Below are 25772 nucleotides of genomic sequence, written 5' to 3' on the forward strand. Positions count from 1 at the left end.
TCACGATTAAAATGAGCACATAATTGAGTATTGAGTGGGACATAGAGCGCTGATGACAACAGGTAGTTTGTTTTCCCTGCCATTATAACCACTGTTCTGGTGCATAGCTGTTTCTTTGCTGTGGTTAACAAACAGTCTTCTCCAGTAGATCTTGAGTCAAGTTGTGCCAACTTTGTGTTGTGCAGAATACCAAGAAATGTGTTTAGAAAACCATCCGCTCAGTTTATTGCAGCCAGTAAGTAATAAGTGGTTAGAAAGACAAAATAAATGACATTTGGAATTGCAGCTTCTGCAGACAGCTTATATTGGGATTGCAATGAAAAAATACATATTTTAGAGATTATCAGCACCAATGTGTAACCAAATGTTATCTTATTTTTGACTAAGTATGTACATTATACATTGTATACCATTACATTGGCCTTGCTCTGTAGATTACCTCAACATGTGAAAAGATCAGAGGTGGGAGAAGTACTCAGATAATGTACTTCCCACATCTGGAAAAAATATACATAATGGTCAAGGTATATATGGTTACATGCTGCTGACATAAACAATGAATATCATTATTGATCATGAGTATTGCTCTCTACAGTCACTGTGAGAAAATAAGTGAATGAAAGTAATATTGCAAGTGCTAGAATGATCATTTAGACTCATGATTCTTCACTGCCCTCCAGTGGTCACAGTGGGGAACTGCAACACTACAGTGGTTTACACATATCCACATGCATTTGTCTATACAGTCTTTGATATGAATGTATATTCACATGTAATAATCTTAGTAATGATTTGTACATGCTGATAGGTATTACCCTTTATAATAACACTGGCTTGTTATCTTCTACACGAGCTATAATGGTAGTTGCACTTATTGTGAGTGTTTAAGGTTAATTTAGCATTCATTTTTGCAACGCTCGAAACTATTTTGAAGCTATGATATGATCTGTATTATTTCAAATTAATATGATGCAAAACTGTTCGACAGACAAAAAATACTTATAGTTTACATGATTACACAAATTATGTGTTTGCAATTTATAGTTTTATTTTTGAATTTTACTTGACTCAGTTTTTTTTTCTTTTAAACTCATAGTTTTGCTTTATTCTGAAAAGGTGTTGCTTTATCTTTATGATACAAAACTAATCCCATAGAGCGTGCGGCGGGAAAAAGCAGAAGAAGCCTGCGTCGTTTCACATATTCCTTCCTGATTGGCTAAAACACAGAGAGTATTATCATGGCATCACCGATTGGTCAAAATCGGCGCGCCAAACGTCACGTGTCACTCTTTTCGCGCGAAACCGTTGCTCTGTTGTCGAGACTGTAGCGTGTCTCTCCGGAAAACAGCGGCACGACTCTGTGTTATTCTGAACGTTTTTCAGTCTTTTATTCCTTTTTGACGGTGTTTCAACATGGATGTTGCCACAGCAACCGCGGAGAATGCCGGAGAGATTGTGAAAGACGAGTTGGCTGAAAAATGTCAGAAGTTATTCCAGGCTTTCTTAGAGGAGTAAGTCAGCCAGAAACAGGCTTCTTTGTATTGTTGTCGGCCGCCAAAATGCGTTGATGCATCACTTTTTAAACACTCTTCATCACTTTTTAAACACTCTTCATCAGTTACTATTGGTCGGCTGGTGGTTATTGATCATATTTAGTAACTTTTCTTCTGCCTGTATCCGTGTGCAGGTACCAGACCGGGGACGGGGAGGTGAAGTATGTCCGTGAGGCAGAGGAGCTGATCAGGCCGGAGAGGAACACGCTGGCGGTGAGCTTCACTGACCTGGAGGGCTTCAACCAGGAGCTGGCTACCACCATCCAGGAGGAGTACTACAGGTGGGCTGAAACCAGAGTATAAACCCCAGTTCGTCCTGTGAAACAGAATGTAGCCTACGTATACAGGAAATGTAGAAGTGCAGACATTTTAACAATCTGATTACAACGAAAAACCCTGCATCAAAATCGATCTTAAGAAAAAGTACAAAAGTATTAGCATCAAAATATACCCAAAAGTACCCACTGTGTTTTATGGTCCATTTCAGAATCATATTAGATTGCTGTATTATGATTAATGATGCATTATAAAATAAGAGATCAAATATGACGTACTTTATTAATCCTACATTGGGAAATGTTTACATTGCAGCAGCATAAAAACAACAAAACAAAACAATGCATTTTAAGAGTAGAAATAAACAATACTACAATTAAACATCTCAAAATAGAATTAAAGCAGCATTATGCTTTAATCGCAGCTGGTAAAGGGAAACATTTCCATCCCATTGCATTAAAGTCCTCTTTAGTGTCATTGTATGTCTTGATTTGATATTTAGAGTATTATGCTATAACATAGGGAAAAGCAGGAAGTGTCCATATTTGAGAGGCTGAAAACAGCCCTTAGTTTGCATGGAAACATACTCCCTTATTTCAAAGGTTGACGCTTATTTTTCTGTCGATCAATAATGCAACCATTTGTAGCAGCTCTATTAAAAAAACAAACCATTGAGTGATTTAACAGCCATGGAGATTTGTATTCACATTGAAATGATTCTGTTTGCAGAGTTTACCCCTTCCTCTGTCGGGCAGTGCGCAACTTTGCTCGGGATCACGGGAATGTTCCTCTCAACAAAGAGTTCTACGTAGCCCTGGAGGAACTGCCCACCAGACACAAGTAAGACACAGATAACTACTTAAATTGTGTGTATCGTGCTTTGATTTTAATCAATCAAATTACAATAATGTTAGATTTAAGCGTCCAATAATGAATTCTAAGGAAATATATCAACTTCTTCCTTGTGTGGGATGTAGGATCCGTGAGCTGTCATCCATGCGCATCGGCACCCTGGTGAGGATCAGTGGGCAGGTGGTGAGGACACACCCAGTCCACCCTGAACTGGTAAGACCTCCACCATGCACCAAATAATAACAGAAGAGCTACGTGATTACAATTGGGCTGTTCCTCGATAACATTGTCTTTTTGTTGATTATTTTGCAGGTGAGTGGCACCTTCCAGTGCATGGACTGCCAGGCATTGATCAAAGATGTCCCCCAGCAGTTCAAATACTCTCCTCCCACCATCTGTAGAAACCCTGTGTGCAACAACCGCAGCCGCTTCCACCTCGACACGCACAAATCCAAGTTCATCGACTTCCAGAAGGTAACTATAGCTGCTTTCCCTCTGGACAAAAAACATACTGACCTCTGGCTTTTTTGTTTCACCAACATAACATAAATAGAGCATACATGGAGATGCTTACATAACTGCACCTGTTGTACATCAGGGATAATCATGTCCTCCTTGAACGCCAAAAGGGCATACCATTTCTTGATGCTATCGATTTTCCTGGCTTTTTGTTTTTAGCGGAAAAGGTTACCAATCTGCAATTTTCGAAGTGAATATGATAAGATAAGCAACAGTATAAAACCTCTATGTGATGTATGTGTCTGTAAGTAAATGGGTGTGTGAACTTGACTGTCTCTGTGTGCAGGTGCGTGTCCAGGAGACGCAGGCGGAGCTGCCTCGTGGTTCGATCCCCCGCTCCCTGGAGATTGTCCTGAGGGCGGAGGCTGTGGAGATGGCTCAGGCCGGAGACCGCTGCGACTTCACCGGGACCCTCATCGTCGTGCCGGACGTCTCTCAGCTCACCACTCCCGGTACAATTTTTGGACAGACACTTTGAGCCTGAAATTCACCTGAATTGTGAAAATACTTGGAAGAAATCATATTGCACACCTCATGACTGTTTGTATGTGCGTCCCGTCCACAGGTGTGCGCGCAGAGACCAGCACCCGGGTCCCTGGAGGGCCACAGGGCTTTGAAGCCGATGGTTTGAAGGGACTGAAGGCCCTGGGAGTCAGAGAGCTTTCGTACAGACTGGCCTTCCTCGCCTGCAACGTGGCCCCCACCAACCCACGGGTTAGACACTCAAGCTAAAAATGAAGCATTTCTATATGGTTTCACGTTATCAGAAATGTAGCAGTCTATACCTATAATTAGGGATGCTCCGATCGCCAATTTTGGGGCCGATCGCCGGAATCAGTATCGTCCGATCGAGTGGGTGGGGCCTATGGGGATCTTCCATTTTAAAGTGCAGTGTTTCCCCTATATACAAATAGCGGAGGCGCAGCTCCCAGCAGCTTCTACTGAAGCCTTCCGAGTAAATCGCCAGAACGCCGACACCTCCTCATCTCCACCGCTCCCATGTTTTATTTTGTGTTGCCATAAGTTAGTCTCTCTCCGTTGGTGCGCTGGGCTAATGCTAATAATGCTAATGCCAGCAAATACAATGGCGGCTTCACAAACCTTTTCAGAGTTTTACGGGGCGTGGTTTGCAATCCGCCCAGCCAATCAGAAATTGGAACTTTTTTCTCTCCAGGAAAGTACCTGCTCTCTAGCAGGGAAAAGTTCTCATAAACTAAGTTCTCTTTTTGGTGTGAACGCAAAATCCCAGGAACTATCGGAACTAAAAGGGAAAAGTACTCCGATGTGAAAGCGCCTCTTGAGAACTCAATAATGTGGTTACTACTTCCTTCTGGACCTTAAGACTCAAGTGCTCGATTCAGTATGCACTTTGCTAAATGACAGTTGTACAAACATGCAAATCAAATGTTCTATATTTCCTCTTAATGCAAGGACGCCCTTAGTTTGGAGCCTTAATTCCATTTAGCTTACCTGGGTCCACTGTAGAAAACCAGGTCCCCTCAAGTTAGGGTTAGACCTTGACAACATACAAACTCCTTGGTTCTTGTGACATCCCTAAGCTATCATCGAAACCAAATAAGCTACCAAAGCCCCGAACATGCCTGGTGTTAAATTCTGTTTTTGTCTTGTTGTAGTTTGGTGGAAAGGAGCTGCGAGATGAGGAGCAGACAGCAGAGAGCATCAAGAGCCAGATGACGGAGAAGGAGTGGGAGAAAGTATTTGAGATGAGCCAGGACAAGAACCTGTACCACAACCTTTGCACCAGCCTCTTCCCAACCATCCACGGTCAGTGCTCCACCCTCACAACCAGCATTTATTTTGGATCCAGGGAAGTTTAGTCAAAGTGATTTATTGGGATTTTAGTTAAATGGCGGCTGTGATTTCCAGGCAACGACGAGGTGAAGCGCGGTATCCTGCTGATGCTGTTTGGAGGCGTTCCCAAGACGACCATGGAGGGCATCTCGCTGAGAGGAGACGTCAACTTGTGCATCGTCGGAGACCCCAGTACTGCCAAGAGCCAGTTCCTCAAGTATGTGACACAACGCGGACAAATTCCCACATCTGGCTTGACGTTGTAATCCTTAAAAGGAATCATGCGCTTTGGGGTTTCCTGTAGTGTGTTGTATAGGTTTTAGTGCATGTAAATGGTCTGCAAAGGCTAAAATCCCAAAGTTCCAAAAGAGTAACACACGCTTCTATTGGCTAGCGCTCCAACATATTGCACATGATAGGCTAACGGTACGTCCACACAGCAGCTTTTCAAAAATCTTGAAAATCTTGGAGCTGGGCGTGTCTGAAAGCTTGGGGATTTTTTGCGACCAATCACATGAATCTCCCGCCCCCGACATACAAAGCAAAAAACCCCGGGGATTTTATGCGAGCAATATATATATATATATATATATATATATATATATATATATATATATATATATATATATATATAAACTCCCCAAACAGGCGAAAACCTACCAGTTTCACCCACTCTCTCTGCCACCTCCCTCTATGCCTGGTTCCTCTGGTTTGTATCCCGTTAATAGTTCTGGTCATAAAGAACCGGGTGATTTGCTACCGTAATTTCTCGTTTGGAATATGAGGAAATGAACTGCGGTCTGGCTCTCCCTGCTTACACGCGGTTTGATTGGCTAGCGCTTCTACTGTCAGATTTGCATAAACGGGATTTGATTGGCTGACGCTTCCAGCTCAGCTTCAAAAGTTGAACATTGCTCAACTTTTGAATCCTGAAAATCCTGGAAATCTTCGCTTCGCTCCCCCACAATGCAGTTCGGCGAAAAGCGAGGCAAAGTGACGTCATCCCCATTCAAAGTCAATGGGCAGAGAAGCGTAGGAAGATTTGTTTAAAGCTGCTGTGTGGACGGGCCGTAAGGGGCGGTTAAGCAGATGACCAATCACAACAGAGCCGTCCAGCTAACCAATCAGAGCAGACTGGGCTCTGGTTTCAGACAGAGGGGGAAACAAGGTGCTGCACCACAGGCAGGATGAGAAAAATAAAGGGCTTTTTTGAACATTAAAGCATGGAGACATGTCACAGTAGAGACACAGAATACAAATATTAGCATAATATCCCTTTTTTAATTGTGCAGCTATAACGGAAATCGATATGCACGGATCTGATATTGTAATTGTGTTTGCAGGCACGTGGAGGAGTTCAGTCCCAGAGCAGTGTACACCAGCGGGAAGGCGAGCACAGCTGCAGGTCTGACGGCAGCTGTGGTCAGAGACGAGGAGTCCGGCGAGTTTGTGATCGAGGCCGGAGCTCTGATGCTAGCGGACAACGTGAGTGTTGGAACGCAGGCAGTGAAGGACATTATTGAGAGCATTCAGTGGTATTAACAGCAAGTGATTCTCCTCCAGGGTGTGTGCTGCATTGATGAGTTTGACAAGATGGACCTTAAGGACCAGGTGGCCATCCATGAGGCCATGGAGCAGCAGACCATCAGCATCACCAAGGCCGGAGTCAAGGTACTACTGCCAGATTTAACTAAATGCTAAAAACAAAAAATTGTTGCAATTACTATGAAGGTTTAAGCCTTTACGCACTGAGAATCTAACATGAAAATGTCTCCTTTTTTATACAAATAGATTTGCGCAGTCAAACATAGAATAATGTCTGAAAGCAGCCTCCTGCAGGTTATCTGAAGTAACATTTTAAAAGCCTAAGCTACTTTGAGCTTTTTTATTGAGTGAGGTATAGTTCCGACTGGTAAAAAATAATAGTATATGTCTTGGGCTTTTATCTTGAAAGTTGAGAACAGAAGTAGTGTGTCTGGCAGAGTTCCCGTTAGAATTTTTTGCCGGTCAACATGTCCGTTAAAGTTGAAATCTTCCGGACAAAATGAGAAAAGTGCCGGTCAAAGTTCTTCTTTGTTATTTATTGAGCTTTAAAACAAATTGATATGATTCAATATTAAACTAATTATAGTAGATTAACTACATTATTCAAAAGTGTACAGTAATTTATAATAAACGGAGCGCTCTCTCCCTCTCCTGACAGCCCGTCAGTATCATGCAGCTCGCGGATCAGTAATGAGTGAACCGACAGTAAAACTAAACATATCTATAACTAGTTTAGGTAGTTTGAGAATTAAAATAGCTACGTGTGATATTCTAACCTGAAGTGTGTGTTTTGTCCGCTCACCGCTGCATGTGATCATGCAGAGCTGCGTGTCGACTCGTCAGCAGCAGCTGATCTCTCTCTCCCGTCAGATTAGACTTCACTCGCGTTTATGTCCATATCGATCAGATCCAGCTAGTTCTAGCTAATGATAGGACTACCTGTTTATTAAGAGACACCTAAACAATAAGTGTCGCTATGCAACTGGGTGAGGCCACAAAGTATAGCGCAGCATTATGCATTTGTTTACATGCCCACCGGAACCCCGAAGGCATTACCAACAGATCAACGCACAATCAACCCATACAGGACATCTCTTTCTCCACATGAAGTGTTAGACATTATAATTGACTCTTCTTGTCTGTCACATACTCTTTTGTCTGTCACATAAGTGGCGCAACCAATGCGGTATTGCGCTAAGGGGAAATGAATTTGACCGGATGCTTTGACCGGAGAGATTTAGACTTGCCGGTCAAAGTCCAGAAACTCTGGTGTCTGGTATGTGCTGTCTTTGAGTATAAAACGCATTTTCCGTCTTGTTTTGGACTACACAACCTCCTTGTTTTTATTTACAATCCAAATAATGTGATAAGTTAAAGCCTTTGCTTATGAAGGAAAGCTCTGAAATGAATTTCTCTTTTCGGAAAAAGTTTTGAAACGGCAGCAACAGTTTTAAATGAACACACAAGTAAAATAACGCCCTGTGCAAAAAGGCCTGAACGCCCATTTCTATAGCACAACCTCAACACACTTAAAACCACATACTTGTTTTAAAAATCATTGTTCTAAGCCCAAATTAAAAGAACCTTCCAGTCAAATCTGCAGTAAATTAACTAGACTTCTCCGTCTCTTCAGGCCACCCTGAACGCTCGCACCTCCATCCTGGCTGCAGCCAACCCTGTGGGCGGGCGCTACGACCGCAGCAAGAGTCTGAAGCAGAACGTCAACATGACTGCCCCCATCATGAGCCGCTTCGACCTCTTCTTCATCCTGGTGGACGACTGTAACGAGGTAAGCAGCATAGTCTGTATATTTGTTTTAGTTTTAAAAGTGCGTTTTTAATATTTTCTTACTTTCTTAAATCCTCTCTGCACTAAATATCCAATTCTCCTACTTAACGTTCTATCTGATCATGTGTGTATCCAAGGTGACGGACTACGCCATCGCCAGACGCATCGTGGACCTGCACTCGCGCATTGCAGAATCTGTGGACAGACTGTACTCTCTGGATGAGATCCGCAGATATCTGCTCTTTGCAAGGCAGTTCAAACCCAAGGTGCGCGTCTGCCTGCTGCGATTAATCGTGTTAGCATCAGGTTAGCAATGTATACGCTTCTGATCGGTATTAAACTGTTCCGTGTTCCGCATCTGTAGATTTCCAGCGAATCCGAAGAGTTCATCGTGGAGCAGTACAAGCGTCTCAGACAGCGCGACAGCTCCGGAGGCGTGACCAAGTCGGCCTGGAGGATAACGGTGCGGCAGCTTGAGAGCATGATCCGCCTGTCGGAGGGCATGGCCCGCATGCACTGCTGCGACGAGGTGGGTGCCAAGAACGATTTGCTGCTCAGCAAACACAAAGGGTGCACAGATGTTATCGAACAATTTAAGTTGTACACACTTGGATTCAGGAAAAATGTAACTCTTAAAGTGATAGTGTTGCATTTTAGGAGCCCTATTATGCTTTTTGGGGTTTTCCTTTTCCTGTAGTGTGTTGAATACATTTAGTGCATGTAAATGGTCTGCAAAGGCTAAAATCCCAAAGTTCACTACAGAGAGAGTTTCTGCAAGATTTCTGCTCATGTTTTAAACTTTCTGTACATTTAAACATATCTGTTTTCTGAGATGATGGGAATAAGCCAAACATATTTGGACAAAGTCGTACTATTTAGAAAACAGTTTTAGTGGGAATAGACGCAACATTTTTGGAAGGCTCAAATCTCACCCTTTGTGAAGGTTTTTGCTCACATGTTAACTTTTCCACCTTCGAATGAATGCAGACTACTAAAGCTTTTCAATGGGAACCACATCCTGGACTATTAAACTACTCGCAAGTTTTTCTTTGTACCAGGATTTTGACCTTTTCCTTTCTGTTAATGTCTTCAGGTGCAGCCCAAACACGTGAAGGAAGCCTTCCGTCTGCTGAACAAATCCATCATCAGAGTGGAGACGCCCGACATCAACCTGGGGCAGGATGACGACCTGGAGGAAGAGGAGCAACAGGAGGATGGTACTGACACACAAACGTATAAATGCACCTGCAAGGGCGCAACATAACTAAACTAGAGCTGAAGTTTGTTCCTGAACTGAAAAGTCATCCAGGTTTCTAACGCAAATGTTATCTCTGCAGGAAACGCCATCCCTAATGGAGTGAATGCTGTGAACGGCCTCACAAATGGTGTCAATGGGCCCACAAATGGAACTAACGGCAACACAAACGGTGTGGAGGGACACACTGAGCCAGGCAGCCAGGCCAAACCAGCTCTCCGCCTGTCTTTCCCCGAGTACAGGCGCATTTCCAACCTGCTGGTCTTGCATTTGCGCCGGGCAGAAGAAGGTGAAAGACGCCTCTCTTCATACTTATTGCAACAAAAAGATTCTTAGTTATTTTTGGTCTAACCTTTTCCCTGTTGTCTGTGTTTCAGCTGAGGAAGAGGAGGAGTTGAAGAAAAGTGCAGTGGTGAACTGGTATCTGAAGGAGATCGAGTCGGAGATTGACTCCGAAGAGGAGCTGGTCAATAAGAAGGGTCTGATAGAGAAGGTCCTCCACAGACTGGTGCACTATGTGAGTCCACACGCTGCAAACATACAGCCATGAATGGAGGTCGTTTTGTGTTTGACTTCACTTAACCCTGTGCCTCTCTGCTTCCCCAGGATCACATCCTCATCGAGCTGTCTCCGTCCGGGCTGAAGGGCTCAGAATCTGCTGGCACAGAAGAAGTCGTGTTTGTTGTCAACCCCAACTACACCCTGGAAGATTAAACTTCACCCCTGTGTTTATGTTTTCTTCACTCCCCTTACAACTTCCATCCTTGTTGATATTTTACTTCAACAATAAAGTTGATGTTCAAGGTGTTGTTCAATGCTTATATGTAACGCATACATACCAGAAGCATCAGAGATGTTATACGACTTGTTTTGAACTGTACAGAAGATTCTGGGGCTCTTAAAAACCAGACATTCATAGTCAAACTGCTTTGTAAATATGCTGCTCTGTTCTCCAGTTGTTTGATGGTTTCTGTCTGTTTTGACCCTACGTTAAGGAAACTGCCCTAGAATTGTCCAATCGCTTATTCCACAACTGTATATTTGACATTGAGGCTCTATGGTTTCAATGTGATTTTGTAAAATGATGAAATAAATTGAATAAAAAAAGTTGCTTAAAGAAATAAAATATTGACAAACTAAAAGCTATTTGATGCTGTTCCTGCCGTATTTAATTATAACATTACACCAGTAGGTCTACTAGGTTGAAAATGACTTTAAAATATTAACATTTTCTTATGACAAGTTTTCATGTCATAGTTTTTCTGATATTTCAGCCTTTTTCCCCCCCAAAATTACCGTCCTTCTATAATATGAAAACAATTATTTATTTTCAAAATGCACTTTACTAAGTCGTTTTTGTGCATGTTTTTGACATAGGCCTACTATAAAAAAAATCTGAACTTAGACTGCCTACTATGTTTTATTTCACAAATGTGAAATCATACTATAGGCCTACTATTACATTTTTCAATAGTGAAATAAATACTTTAACTTTTTTTCCACGATATTTTCGACATATTTTATTGACTTTTTGTCAAAGATGTTCTATGGCTTTAAAAAACATTCTCATTCCTTTCACCTTTTCATGTATTTTTTGGACATACTAAACTATTACTCTTTATACACTACTGCGCCATGACTGTGTGGTGTTAAATGAAAGCTTTAGCGCAAGTTCAATAAGGAAGACCTAACTCGAGTCACTCACACGTCACTCTATGGCTCCCTTCCCCCCTCATTAAATACGAGGGCGTCACCTCGCAGCCAATCGCTGCACATGCTAAATGCCTTAAATGCCTGCTCTTCCTCCTTGTCAGTTGTCATTGCAGATGATCACACGCAACCCGCCTCCACCCCTCTCGCCTCCTGTCTCCTTCAGGACAAAGCTAAACCTTCCTCCTTCAGACCGGTCTCACCTACTCATCACCACCACCAGTGTCTAGACCCCGGGGATTTCATCGGAGCGGTGCTTTCCCTCCTGAATGATTATCCTGCAAACCGGGGCCTAATCGCCAAACACCATTACATTCTCCTGTTGTATTATCATGGCAATCATTTCATTCATATGACGTGTAAACAATAAATATGTAATTCTTACATCACGTCTCTCCGGTTTGAACTGCGCATGTCAGACATTACTCAACAAACAAACAAACATGGCGGCGCCCTACGTGACAGCAGTCAGGACATTACTGAAAGGTAAAACACAGACACTACACATTTTTTTGAACGTTTATTATCCAACCTGTCTTCTACAGAGGCTGTGGTATAGTTATTTGTCTAAATAATGTAACTTAGCTTTATTTTTCCCTGTTAGGAGTTTGCTATGTTCCCGAACGATGGCTCCTTACACAGAGGAGCCGAGCCCCGGCAGTATGTCAGTGTTCGCAGCTACATGTCTCCCCTGCTGCCTCCCTGTGCAGCTCCAAGACCGGGGCTCACAGCAAAGCCGACCCACGCACAGACGACAGGAAAGCCGGGGAGCAAGAGGAGGAGGAGGAGGAGGGTCCTGAATACATGCCCAGGAGAAAGGCAAAGAATCCCATGATGCCTATTAGCTATGCCTGGTAAGTCTCTTCATTCCTCTACAATCCTTTTGGTGAAACACTTCAGACAACACCATTTATTTGACTGCTTCTGTTTTATTTCCACCCTGGCAGACTAGGTGTCCGATCTACTCAAATATATATATATTTTTATTTAACTGTTTGACTGATGTGCTGAAAATAGCAAAGTCTGTCAATGTTGTTGAACCAGAAACTATGTAGAAATACAGTTATACAAGGCGAGGGACACTATACCCAGATTTGACTTTTATGTGCTTTAATATTCATTAAAGTAAAACAATTGTCTTTAATTCAGAAGTACTGCAGAAACAACAGTCATATCTTCTCCAGGGTAATATAATCTGCATTTTGATCTCTACACCTCAATGACTGATTTTAAATGCCTTTTTCTTAATGTCTTTCATTTTTTGTAAAGCACTTTGAATTGCCTTGTGTTGAAAAGTGCTATATAAATAAACTTGCCTTGCCTAACACACACTCAAATAAACAGGGTGGACAAAGTATAAGGGTTACTGAAACATTGCAATTATATCTTATTGTGACTTAGGTGTCTTCATAACATAATACCATACAATGAAACCTTTTGCATTTTCAAACAATTTGCTCCCCTTTAGTATTACAACATGGAGTGTTTCTCCATACTCTGCATCAATATGGATACTGTAAGTGTTGAGCACTGAAAAAAATCAATATATTACATTTCTTCCCTCCAGGATGATAGGCCTCCCCGCAGGTATCATCGGCTTCCTGCTGACCAAGAGAGAAGTTGACAAGAACCGACTGAAGCAGCTGAAGGTCCGACAGAGGATGAGGATGTCAAACGAAGGAGAATATGAGGGGAGTCGCTACCGCCAGCATAAAGATGATCTCAAACTGGAGCGATGATGTATATGTACGGCTGCAATGTTATGCACATATCCTAAATGTCACCACTGAGACGTTGACTTCACTGCACTGCAGCAAAAAGACTGATTACAGAAGAAAACTTCATGAGTTTAAAAACCTCTGAGTATTTCTTTCTGAAGCAAAAACATGAAATTGTGCTTGTGACAGCCATTTTGTTTGTTTGTTTTTGGGCAGATTTGATTTTTCCTGCTTATGTACAGAGATGCTTATAGATCACTTTGTTGAATCTGGAGAAAGATCATTTATTTGATTGATGCTGATGTTCGTTAAATATGATAAAGCAAATAAATGGATATTTATACAGAATTTGTGAAACCTGGAAAAATGCACATGAACCACCGTCATCAAATACATATATTTATTTGATATGAAAGGTAAACATAATTGACATGTATATTTACAAACCCGTAACCCACAATGACACTCAGTGCTTCACATTCAACATGTCCACCGTAGCTGTTTTGAGGCAAGGGTTATATGTAACATGGGTCTTAACATAGCGTCTATACTTGTGGAGAAGACTAGCTGGCAGTGATTGGTCATTTAGGAGCATTTGAACAATGATCCATTAATTTAACAACATGGCATTGACTGTGTTATCCTGTAAGAAAAAAAAGCCCTGCTAGCACCTATGCATCTGACCGAGGTCTGACCATGACACCAGAATATATATATAAAAAGGATACTTATGTAACAATACTCAAATCTGTGGTAAAAAAAAAAATGAATCTCTGATACATCTTCATTGTGAAGGCACTAGTGATGTAGAACCATATATATATGTTAAAAACGTGCGTAGTTACAATCAGATGCACCGAGCTATTTGGTGGGCAGATTGGTCACCAAAGTATCAATACTGCTGACGCTAAGAGTAGTTTTGAGTATCCAGACTGTCGCTAGAATCTATACCAAATGTAACATGGAAGATGTGTAATGCACATACACACTAAAAGCAGATTTATTAGCTTTTCATCTGCTGTTGTGTGCATATCTGTTGAGCTCACCTTTCAAACTATTTACCATTAAATCCTACTTGGCCTTTGGACTGATGTATACAATTAAAGTATAAAATTGAAAAATATGCTTGTAAAATTGCTGAGAGAAAGATGAGCTGATAGATACCAATGATGCTACAGCTAGCTGGGAGGTAGTTAGCTTAGCATAAATAAAAAATGGGAGGGAAATGTTTAGCCAGAATTCGTCCGAAAGTTGTTTGTTCCACTTATCAGCACCTCTCAAGCAAGTTCTACTTTAAAATGAAAAGTTTAGGAAGTTGCTAATAGAGGGCAAGAATAATTCTGGCATATCAGGAAAAACATGCACAACCTTAAGTATGTACACTTAGATTTTCTATGACTTAAGCGTGATATTACATTTTAAATGTGTGAGCATTTTTTAACCCTCAGACAGAGCCAGACTAGCCATTTCTCCATTTCAAATCATTCATGCTAAGCTAAGCTAATTACTTGCTTGCTGCAGTTTACCCCATAGAACTATAACATCAACGATTTGGCGCAAATGTTAAAGAAATGCCTGATGTTGTAAAAATATTTCCTTGGTTAAAATGTAGATAAAAGTAGGCTATTATAGATTAATTCAATAAATTAACCATGATGTTTTTGGTTTTTACTCAACAATTAGGTAGGCCTATATAACCTGCTTTAAATACAAATAATTACTATCCTGGCCATTGCATTTGTTTGGTTATCTGCAACCAAATGTTGAGGCATTGCCCACCCCCACCTACTTTACTTCAACGCCACAGAGACGGGCCTCTGTGTTGGCAAAATTGAGATGGAATAAAAAAAAAGAAATCTGCTCATTTTCTCATTATTTTTTTTTTACAGATAGGCACCAGTCCATGTGTAGCAGAACATCATGAGAAGACACATTTGGAGACACGGTCTGCGTTAAAACATGAGTCCGGTAAGAGTGAATAAATGTTGCAGCTGGCAGTCCAGTGTCCATAGGTATCTACTGTATTTACATTGTATTATTAATACTCTTAAAGCCACTGATAATTTGTTTAATGCAGACAAAGATAAATATTCATTTCGGAAAAAGTGCATTTTTTTGTGCATAGGATTCACCTATGACAAAACCTTAAATTCAGCCCTTGACATTTGTATTATATGTCATGATTTGAATAAATGTATTCTGATTCTGACTGACAGCAAAAGCTTTAAAAAAAAAAAAGGTGAGTTTGTTGTCTGCACCCTGCCATTTGTTTTCCCTTGGGTGCACTTATTTGGTAGAAGCACCAATAATCTGCAGCAGGAAAAGGAAGATCTGGACGATGTCGACGTAAATGGAGAGTGCGGCGAACACATACTCCTCTGGGCTGATGGAGTGCTTCCTGTTGCCTATCAGCAGCTGGGTGTGGTAAGCTAGGAACTACAAAACAAGCAGGAAACATTTAGACTAACACTGGAACAAGTGATACACAAAGTATCATCACAGGGTTAACAGTAACAAAAATAACATTAAATTGCATAATACGCACCAGAGTGAAAGCGATGGCTCCTATACCTGCATAGAGCATGTGAAGCCACGGGATCTGAAACAGCAAACAGTCGTTACAATGAAGGAAACTGGAAAAGCTTTCATGACGAAATTGTGTTTTTAGCCTTAACTCACATATTTGAATGACAGCACAATGGTTGTTATGATGCCAGTCACGAACACTACGATCCCCAGGACACAGAAAAGGCCCTGGCACTTTGTGAAGTCCACCTAAAAAGAGAAAACCACCAACAGCTGCGTTAAAACACATGAGAAAAAAAAATACACTGCGACATTTGATCTGATGAGCACACACAAACCCCACCTTTGTCTGGAAGCAGAATACAGTGACGGCGATGCAGACGACGGCAGTGATCCCCAGAGCGAGAAACACTGCTTTTGTGTCATAGTAACTAAAAACAAAGAGCAACACAGTTTGTTTTGAGGGACACTGACACTGTCCATGCAAATAAACAGAAGTGTGTTTTTTGTACATGTATGTCTTACCTGGAAACTGATCCAGTCACATAGGAGAAAGCCAGGGTCTGTGAAAAAATAACAAAGGACATATATTGGTCGATCTAAAATTACAGCGGCATCACAATATTCTAGAAAAACAAATCCTGTTACCGATTTAAAATCGCTGATTAAAAGCTACGAAAGGGTTGCACTAGGGATGGGACAATGTATGATGTTATTAAGGATTTCATTAAAATAAAAAGGGCATCCTGTTGAATGAACATTTCAGGGATTTTCAGTTATTACATGCCTATACTAATCATACTCCATTCTGATTGGACATTTCAGAGGTTGTTAATACTTGATAACACATCACTGCTAAGCAAAATAATGACCGTTGCTATGGAGGATCAATGGAGAGAAGGAAAGAGGTTCAAATATGTAAAGTAAGCTAACAGTAACAGGAACACGTGATGGGCTCTGGCAGCGTTTAAAGACTTGTTAGTGGAAAAGAAGCTGAACAGACTTGGACAGATACAGAAAACCTGGATCAGTGCTGCCATTCATTTTAAGTAACGTTGTTGTTGTTTCCGCTGTTCCAGCCGTTGGTGCGCCGTGGAACAGAATGTTCTTTCTTAGCGAAAGCTATACGATCATTCTTAAGTCAATAATTCATTTTCGTTTAATATTGGGAGTCAAGCCGTACTTACTTTATATTAGTAATACGAGTATTTAGAAAAGCGGTATATAAATGTAATGTATTCAAATGATTGTGAAATACATCATGTAAGACAAACAGACTTTTAAAAAAAAAAACAGACAATAACTTATCTCACCATATGATTTATGCTTACTCACTTATAACAGATGTGTCCTATAACGCAATTTCCTAACTAGATGTAGGTTAAAGGGATTCCAGTATGTTTTATGCCAGTGCCAGAGTTGTCAGCATACTTTGATAATGATCTGAATATGGTATTGGATAATCGTGACATGACCTTTTTAATATGGACGCATGCCAAGGTGATTCAATTGAAAAAAAGGATGGTCCCCTTAAGTAAATAATAAAACTTGAAATATAACTGAAACATATTATTGTATATTCTTATGTAAAAAAATGATATGAAATCTAGAAACGATCCCCACAAAGCTGAACAATAGCAGTCTCTACCAACAGAATAAACTGCGCCATGACGTAATCCATAAAGCCATTTTGCAATATGCAAACACAGCCTGATTCATGTGGGGTGACTCACTGTTTAGCACCAAAGACAAGCTTCTAACTTTGAGATGAGGCCAGCCTAGGCTGTGTGAATTCTCTACTCTAAGCATAGACTTGAGCCACATCCAGGACACTGGCAGTAAAGGCAGTAATTACAAGTTTACACTTCTTGATTCAAAGGTCAATCACAAGACTCACAAAGATGCAAAGCAGAATGACGTTCCATGGGCACTTCCTCCTACAAAGAGGGTGAGATAATAAGATTAAATGCAGTTTTATAAATATTATTTGCGCAAATATTCTTCAGAAAACGTTGTCACACTCACCTGGGGCCCTTACAGCAGACCAGCACAAGGTGGGTGACGAAATACACAGCGCTGAAACGAAATAAATGCAGAGATGAAAATATAACAAATACAAACTTTCATTTAATTCTTACAAAAGATCCAGGTAAGACTTACTATGATGCCCAGTAGAGAGCCGGGTTTCTCTGCACGAACAATCTGACAGGTCGGCTGTGAGAAACAGAGGCAGGGTTAGCAGCGTGACGCATAGAGACACAGATGCAAACAGAGATCAAACCACGCTCTATATACTCACACAAATGTGAACAGAGCCACAATAGATGTGGTGACGAGGAGCTGAGCAGCCAAAATCAAATACACCTGAAAAACACACGCAGAAAAAAGGGAAATTACACCCTGTTACACATCTTTGCTCTTAGACTCAAATGAAATGATAACACACGACCAATTTTATTATGGTTTGTGCGTTTTACCTTTCTGATGAAGGCATGACGAATGCTCATACTGTCGAAGCTGCTGCCCCTCGCCGCAAACCCATCATCTGGGTCATCTGCAGAAATATGACCACAAAGACTCAATGTATCACAGGAAATTCAAAGTTTAAAGCCAGGACAGAGGTGAAGTATTGACCCTACCATGGTCTGTTTTTTTCTTCTTCAGTCTACTGTTATTTGTTCTTTACTTCCAAATTAATGTATTATTGTTATTTACATTATGTATGTATCTTACTCCATAAAAAAATGTATTCCCTTTTGACCGCTTTGTGGGATGCACTATTCTAAAATTACAATACTTTTTTTTTGATACCAAACAAAAAAAATCTATGAGCATTGGGCCCTCTCACATCCACAATACATGGTCCAGATAATTAAGTTTGATATTAACCAAAATTACAGGTGTAAAACCCCCCAAACATGGTCCGGGCTACACATCTGTAGTCCATGCTGTATTACAGTTGTAATAAAGTTTCACATGTGAAAATAAATACTCAGTTATTTCCAGAGAGGATGCAAATAGGATAGGAGAGGGCAATTCCACAAACCAATCAATGTCAAGCAAAGGGAGACGACGCAGCTCACCTAGATCATGTCATGTGTCTTTAGTGCACTCGCATTGTTGCAATGTGAAATCAAAACTAACCAAATCAAATGTTTTAATTGCGACAATTATGTAAACCTGACTTTCTGGTGTTAAATCACAAGAAAATACAAAAGCCTATTTCCTGAATATATTTTACTCTTAATACTGAGTGGATGTTTTTTCAACTTGAATAAGAGTCTCAGAATTTGCTCATGCTCAGCAGTCCCAGTCTTACCAGAGCTCATGATATCTGATGGGATGTGCATGGGCGGCATGATTGGAGGGGGCATGGGGTAGCCAGCTCCTGGAGGCCCACCCGGCTGAGCCTGTCCTGGGTACGGGCCGGCAGGATAGCCCCCAGGTTGGCCCGGGTAGCCCCCAGGTTGGCCCGGGTAGCCCCCAGGTTGGCCCGGGAACATAGGGGCGTTCGGACCAGCGGGGTAAGGGGCAGAGGGCTGGCCCGGCTGGGGACCACCAAAGCCAGGGAAGCCATATGCTGGGGGTGGTGGGTATCCTCCACCCTGCGGGGCGTACAGCGGGCCCCGGGATTCGTCGTACCCTGGAGGGTAGTCTGACCTGGACATTTTACCTGTAAGCACAAATGACAATTCATATTGCTATGTGCACAAGCTGTGAACAGATGGAATGAACAGTAGGGCCCTGTCATGCCCTGATGTGGAATCAATATTACCTGCCAATGTCATCTTATCACATGTATCGCCCTACATTTGAAACTTGAATGTGGCTCTTATCTAATATTTTCCATTTGCCTAATCCACCCCCAGGGACTTATTCAGGTGTGAACGCAATCTCTACTTAGTTCATGAGAACTAAAGAGTTCTCATGAGAACTAAAGAGTTCTCATGAACTAAGTTGTGATGAACCTTTGTGGGAAAAGTACTGCGGTGTGAAAGCGCCTATAGTATGTGGTTGGCTTTTGCAGACCGCTATGCTGCTCTTCCACCCTTGTAATTCAGTGTCTGACTGTCTCATAAGCCACGTGTCCTGATCATATTTCCTCAGTGATATCTTTTTTCCAGTTTGTATTGACACTGTTTGGCATCATAAGGCCGTAAGTAAAGTGTCTCTGGTATTAGATAGGTGTTGTAAGCATAACAACCGAAGCTCATCTGACTATATTGACTGCTTGAATATTTTTTATATTGGGGCATTAGCCGCTTTCTACAGGCATATTTTAACCCCGTATTTTTTCATTATGATCTTACTTGTGATATTCTGACATGGCAACATGTATTGATTACAGGCTATTGTTCAGGGTTCATCTCGCCCCAGCCTCCGACGTAAACCTAACATACTCGCAGTTTTTTGGTGCCAGCTGCGAAGCAATTTTCGGCCCGCTGCGGTGGGAACAGGAAGAACTGGTTCGCCATTGGGCACTAGCTCTGAACTGGCTCAGTAACCCATTTGATGGGAAGGAGGTATTGGTGGTTAGGAAAATAAATCCGTGATGAAGTAGTGTCATGTCAGGTCTCGGGAGGTCAGGGCTCTCCTTTTATGGTTGTAGACATTTACTAAATATAAATGCACATATGCTGTTACACTAATCTGTCAAAGTGTGGTTCTAAAGGAAAGGGGGACTAACATCAATGTTAAACTAGCCTAAAAAACCCAATCGCAGGAAATACACAGAGATCAGCAGATACTGAATTCTATATCCTAGAACTAAAATGTAACTGCAGCAGGCTACACATACATGAACCTGCAACTGAATTACTACATAAACAGCTGGGAAACTCATCACTGTGAAGATTGCTAACAGCAACCAACATATTTAAATCACAAACTAAAATGCCAGCTGCTCGACAAGCAAGGTCTAGCTTTTTAAGGGGATAATGTGCCAATACTGTGTTTACAGTTTTGTTGCATTGCCCAAATACACCATGAGGTTTGATACAGCAAACTGCATTCTTAGAATGCCAAAGATATGAGCCAATTGAGAAAAAGTGTTATAAAATATAATCATAAACATAACATTGTTGTCCAGAGAGCGCAGACCATTTCTAATAAAACAAATGTAAGTGATCACTTTGTTATCCGCTAATGCAGGGAAAAAACTGATATATTACGTATCGCAACGTTTGATTTTTTCTATCCCATTTATGTATTGAATGAATGGGAGGGGAAAACGAATAAAATGTCCTGTCATATAGGGATTTTTATATTATACTCTAATGCAGGGGTGCCCAACCTTTTTTGAACCGAGAGCTACTTTTAAAGTTGCCAGTCTGCCGAGATCTACCAGTCCAAATAGAGAGGCGTAGCCATTACTGACAGCCTACTACCAGGTAAATACACACTTCTACTTGTATAAAACTGACCTTTGTACGATTAATACTTCATAAAATACTGCAGATCCTTTATCTTACCTCTTTCTAATCTACACACATACAAGTATTTAACTGAAGTTACACAACAGTGTTGTTGATACAGAGTTGGAGTTTATTCACACGTCACATACTACAGTGGGTAATGTTTTCAAGAAACATTGAACAGTGCTGCCACATATGACACAGGGAAAAAAGGAAAGACTGAACCCTTTCTTTGCCATTATATAAAAATAGTGTTGCTACAAAAGTATAAATGAGGCTTACTAATAAGACAACTCAGATCTGAAGCTACACAGGAATCTGCTGCCAAAGTGCAATAAAAAAGACAAAATTAATAGAATCAAACCCTTTTTTTGTTGCATTTTAGTAGATTATAAAAATAAATGCCTTTAAAAAATAGGATGCAAGCAACACTAGTTTCTTAACCTGAATTGATAATAGACTATAATCAATTTAAGTTTGCATTCTTATACCATTTTGTACAATAATTATAATGAATAAATTCAAACAAACTAAAATTTACAGCAGATTAATAACGGTATCTAACTTGAGTTTTTATTATATCAAAAACCTGTTGAAATGCTACTGTTATTTTTACTGTCCCCAAAAAGCGCATCAGCAGCCTCCATGAATGCTTCTTTCACAACTTCGCCGTCTTTGAAAGACTTCATGTGTTTCTCAAGAACGTGACTGACACGATAAGATGCTCTGGTAGCAGCCTTGCTCTTGTTGTTGGGCCTGGTGAAAATGGACTGCTGTGCATTTAGCTGTCCTTTCAGGCCCCTCCCCTTTTGGGAGCGTAGGGCAGAATTAGGAGGGAGTTCCGTCTCGGAGCGTTTGTGCACTGTTTTGAAATGCCGCTCCTAAATTACCCTTCTTCGATAAAGCCACGCTCGCATTGCAGATGAGACAGATGGACTTTGAATTGGAATAGATACAAAAATAATCATCCTCCCACTTGGAGTGAGAATTAGGCCTATATATGTTTTTGCTTCTGCCATAATTGCGGTCTTGTGTGTGTGCGGACTGTCACTCCTGTTGACACGAACAACGTTAGCAAACTAGTGCACACTGCCCACTGCTCACCAGCCACGCCGGCCAGCCACACATGGGGTCACGCCGGCCAATCACAAAGCTTTGATGCGTTCAAGTGCATTATTCTGGCACAGGAAGTTATGTTACAGGACATTAACGATAAAACAGAATATTGTTGTTCTATTTTTAGACACATCTCGCGATCGACTGGGAATCTCCCCACGATCGACCGGTCGATCGCGATCGACTGGTTGGGCACCCCTGCTCTAATGTGATTATTTTCTGAAATATTTGCTTAAAAATCTAGCTAAATCACATTCGTGCAACATCAACTCTGTAGCTTAAGAACTGCAATAAAGTGTTTCTGTTCATTGATTGACAACACAATGGCCAGGAGTAACATACTCATAGATATACAAATGATACATAGACTGTCAGTACAGTACAGAGTATAGAAAATCCCTGTATATAAATATTATCAAAACTTAACATATACGCCATTTAAAAAAACAGACAGAGGTAAAGGCCTGTTGTCTTAGCAGGTGTTGGTCTAGGAATTTGTGTGTGCACATATTTATCCAACACTTAGATTTGGTTGGGTTATAATAATACTTGAGTTAGACATAAGGGATACATTTGGGCTTGTATCAGGATAAAGGTGGGATAGGTAATTTTGGAGAAACCAGCTTGAGTGCGCTAGAATTTGAAAATACACAGCCGGAAAAAATCTGCCACTTCCTTACAGAGCCCCTCCTCCAACACACACGAACGCGCACATGACCAATGAGGGCACGAGATAAGTTTGTGCACAGATGGAAGGCTGACAGGCAGGTAGGCCATCCAGTTATTTAACATATGGTTCTGCTTAGCACATGGCTCCTGAAAACCACCACTGGCTCAGGAACCACTACATGTTTCCCTGAGGGGAACTCTAACAATAAACCACACACCTAGTCATACACATGCACACAATGTTGTCATATATGAGCAAAATATTCCATGTTCCTACCATGAGTATAAGTAGAGCTGTGTTACTTAAACAGGACCCTTTAAGTGCTTCAAGTCATTTTTATTTTAAACATTTCTTCCAAAATGGATTTCCACATTTTGTAAATGATCTCTGACTCGATACAACATAGAATAAGCCACTATATTAAAGATCAGTGTTTGTAAGTAGGTTTCTTGTTGCTCCTTTATTTATTCACTGGAGGTTTTTAGGGGAATACACACAGTAAAGGAATTCAAGAACTAGTTGACTCCACCTCATGTTGCCATTACATCACATGCAGAGCGCCAAGCAACCGGACAGAAAACACTGAATGGAAAAAGTGCTTCAGAGTATGTGCAGTAACAGAAAGAAACAGAGTGGACCAAGTATTGGTCATGAGAGGCAGTTTGAGAGGGCTGAAATGTGGGTGTAACTCTTCTATAGGAAAGTGACACACCAGTTGTTGTGGGTCGTAAGGTGGCTTATATTTGATAAGAAACCTTATTATTATTATACATCATCATGTCCACCAAATACAAGTCTCCATCATCATGGTTGTGAGTCAGTGGACACGTTTGGATACCTAACTTAGCACAAACTATAACTCAACCTGTCATGTATGTTATTTTATGTTTTAGTTGTGGAAAGTGTTTTGTTATTCCGACCATCCACGTTAAATAAAAGTTAGGGTCTGCATATATACAAAAAGGGAAGCAAGACTTTTTTGATACGATCTGGAGACCATTTAATCTGTTTCTGAAAAGGTATGGAGCTAGCTGATGATGAGGATAATTTAGTACTGACCATAGACTGTATATATAAAAAGGTTATAAGTGTAAACCTCATAATGTGACTTTTTGAGTTCATCTACAAACCGTGAAATTGCCTTGAATTTAACTAATTTGGCTGGAAATGGTATTCAATTTTCAAATGCAAGTATGATATGTCTTTGTATGAGGGGGTTCTGTTTTTTAAATTTTTTTTAAAAAAAATTTAAATTATTTTGTACTCTTTTAATGTATGTTTGTCTGTGCATCTGTTTTTTCTAACACCTGTACCTCAGTGTAATTTCAGCTTTCGAGGTGCACTTCTGTATGTTTGGAAGTGTACACTGAGTACATGTGTTTTATTATATAAAATGTTAATAAAAACATTGTTCTAAAATTAATAATAAAAGTTAGGGTCTTCAAGTCTTTAGTTAATGTATGAAAATTAATTATGATGGGAGACAGGGTCACAAAATGTGTACTTGTTTGGGGGGGGGTTTCTTGTCGTCTTTCTCATTACTTTATTAGGCACACAGATGTATCGATTAATCAAGAAGATAATAATAATAATAATGGGGAGGCGTGTGGCGTGTGGCGCAGTGGATAGAGCCTTGGTGTTGGGATCAGGGGGTCACAGGTTCAAACCCCACTGCAGTCAGCATGTCGTTGTGTGCCTGGGCAAGACACTTCACCCCAAATTGCTCCTGTGGGTATTGTCCACAGTATTCAGTATGTAAGTCGCTTTGGATAAAAGCGTCTAACAAGTGACATGTAATGTAATAATCGGCAGATCATTAAATAACGTTAAGTTTGTTTTTAAAGTAAAAGGTTCAGTCCCCTAACCAACCAAACAACATTCAGACAGTCTGGAGTTCAGTTATATCAGCGGTGTTGTTGGGCCAGGTCCATCCCTGGTAATGGCTTCATTCTCATGTAGGCCTATATTGTATGGTCTTGGTAGGTAGGTACCATGGTGGCTCATTTAGACACTTAGATTTAGACATTTAGAACCACATCAGTAATGTTATTGGTTGCATCACCGATTTCCCTGGCCGGAGGAATCAAAATTCCTGCCCCATATAAAAGTCTATTTTTGGGATGGAAACTGTACTGAGCACTGCGGTAAAACAACCAACCAAACTTAGTTGACAAAAAGTATTCGAGATGTTTGCTGACAGAAAATGTGCACCATCACAGTTCCCCATTTCAGATTAAGAGCAACGTTTTAAGATAGCTGTGGGAAACATCAGTTTAACTAAGGCCTTACTAAGCCTTCACTTTGGTATTAACTGACTACACCCCCTGCCACCCCCCCCACCCTGGAGGACCAAACCTCAGCTCACAAAAAGCCCTTTCAGGTGCTGGGGGTTTCCACAAGCACACGCGAAGCTACACTCAAAATACACAACGAGCAACAACATTTAATATAGAATATTTCGGCGATATTTAACCGCTGTGTAAACATGACATGTTTTAAAATGAGCTCCACTTACCAAGAAACAGATGCCAACGAAAGACACAGCCTGCCTGTTGATTCCCCGAGGAGAACGAGCGACCGGTGACGGTCACGCCTTTTGTTTACAAGGAGACCCCAAAGTGCTGAAATAATTATGTTAAAGGTTTAATATAAAGTTGTTCAGCGGCCTGTCCGTCTGTTCCAGGGTCTGAGCTGCTGTAAGTTAAGGAACATTTCCTGAAAGAGAGGAGCAGCAGGGTGGAGTTCACAAGAATCCGTCACACTGGGCGTGTGTGTGTGTGTGCAACAAGGTTTGCTGGTTCGAGCTGAGTCATTTTAAGCAGGCTCTTCTCATGTTATTAAAATAACGGAGCTACTACAGACTGACCAGAGAAAAGTACTGCATTCAAAAATGTTACTCAAGCAAAATTACAAAAGTATTAGCATCAAAATATACTTAAAGTACCAGAAATAGAAAGTAGTCATTATGCAGATTGGTCCATTTCAGAATAATAATATATCATATACTGATTATAATTA

At 40.9% G+C, this 25772-nt stretch overlaps 3 protein-coding genes across 3 annotated transcripts; 2 read left to right on the forward strand and 1 right to left on the reverse strand.

Moving 5' to 3' along the window:
* The first annotated feature begins 1267 nt into the window (after window positions 1-1267).
* On the forward strand, window positions 1268-10746 carry mcm6 (minichromosome maintenance complex component 6). The gene is made up of 18 exons (XM_034232133.1): window positions 1268-1511; window positions 1688-1834; window positions 2559-2669; window positions 2807-2894; window positions 2994-3155; window positions 3487-3652; window positions 3766-3914; window positions 4835-4985; window positions 5088-5229; window positions 6356-6497; window positions 6576-6683; window positions 8191-8346; window positions 8483-8611; window positions 8710-8874; window positions 9439-9562; window positions 9683-9889; window positions 9978-10117; window positions 10207-10746. The coding sequence occupies exons 1-18, from the start codon at window positions 1414-1416 to the stop codon at window positions 10312-10314; spliced, it is 2493 nt and encodes an 830-aa protein (XP_034088024.1). The 5' UTR covers window positions 1268-1413; the 3' UTR covers window positions 10315-10746.
* Window positions 10747-11569: 823 nt separating this feature from the next.
* On the forward strand, window positions 11570-13371 carry si:ch73-71c20.5 (DUF4748 domain-containing protein). The gene is made up of 3 exons (XM_034232062.1): window positions 11570-11796; window positions 11915-12164; window positions 12878-13371. The coding sequence occupies exons 1-3, from the start codon at window positions 11754-11756 to the stop codon at window positions 13047-13049; spliced, it is 465 nt and encodes a 154-aa protein (XP_034087953.1). The 5' UTR covers window positions 11570-11753; the 3' UTR covers window positions 13050-13371.
* A 43-nt stretch (window positions 13372-13414) lies between these two features.
* Window positions 13415-25530, reverse strand: LOC117556628 (protein lifeguard 3-like). The gene is made up of 12 exons (XM_034232061.1): window positions 25270-25530; window positions 18874-19227; window positions 18032-18108; window positions 17854-17918; window positions 17715-17768; window positions 17580-17630; window positions 17452-17491; window positions 16080-16117; window positions 15898-15985; window positions 15708-15803; window positions 15574-15627; window positions 13415-15464 (listed from the first exon to the last, which is right to left on the reverse strand). The coding sequence occupies exons 2-12, from the start codon at window positions 19220-19222 to the stop codon at window positions 15315-15317; spliced, it is 1062 nt and encodes a 353-aa protein (XP_034087952.1). The 5' UTR covers window positions 19223-19227; window positions 25270-25530; the 3' UTR covers window positions 13415-15314.
* Window positions 25531-25772: the final 242 nt, after the last annotated feature.

This window comes from Gymnodraco acuticeps, unplaced genomic scaffold, assembly GCF_902827175.1.
Source record: "Gymnodraco acuticeps unplaced genomic scaffold, fGymAcu1.1, whole genome shotgun sequence".
NCBI lineage: Eukaryota > Metazoa > Chordata > Actinopteri > Perciformes > Bathydraconidae > Gymnodraco > Gymnodraco acuticeps.

Excerpts from the sequence above, each read along its gene's own strand:
- mcm6 (XM_034232133.1), top strand. The coding sequence starts at position 1,414 with ATGGATGTTGCCACAGCAACCGCGGAGAATGCCGGAGAGATTGTGAAA. Across the intron at positions 1,835-2,558 it reads ATCCAGGAGGAGTACTACAG|AGTTTACCCCTTCCTCTGTC; the intron begins GTGGGCTGAAAC and ends TTCTGTTTGCAG. Across the intron at positions 2,670-2,806 it reads GAACTGCCCACCAGACACAA|GATCCGTGAGCTGTCATCCA; the intron begins GTAAGACACAGA and ends TGTGGGATGTAG.
- si:ch73-71c20.5 (XM_034232062.1), top strand. The coding sequence starts at position 11,754 with ATGGCGGCGCCCTACGTGACAGCAGTCAGGACATTACTGAAAG. Across the intron at positions 11,797-11,914 it reads AGTCAGGACATTACTGAAAG|GAGTTTGCTATGTTCCCGAA; the intron begins GTAAAACACAGA and ends TTTCCCTGTTAG. Across the intron at positions 12,165-12,877 it reads ATGCCTATTAGCTATGCCTG|GATGATAGGCCTCCCCGCAG; the intron begins GTAAGTCTCTTC and ends TCTTCCCTCCAG.
- LOC117556628 (XM_034232061.1), bottom strand. The coding sequence starts at position 19,222 with ATGTCCAGGTCAGACTACCCTCCAGGGTACGACGAATCCCGGGGCCCG. Across the intron at positions 17,631-17,714 it reads GCTCTCTACTGGGCATCATA|CGCTGTGTATTTCGTCACCC; the intron begins GTAAGTCTTACC and ends ATTTCGTTTCAG. Across the intron at positions 15,804-15,897 it reads TATTCTGCTTCCAGACAAAG|GTGGACTTCACAAAGTGCCA; the intron begins GTGGGGTTTGTG and ends TTCTCTTTTTAG.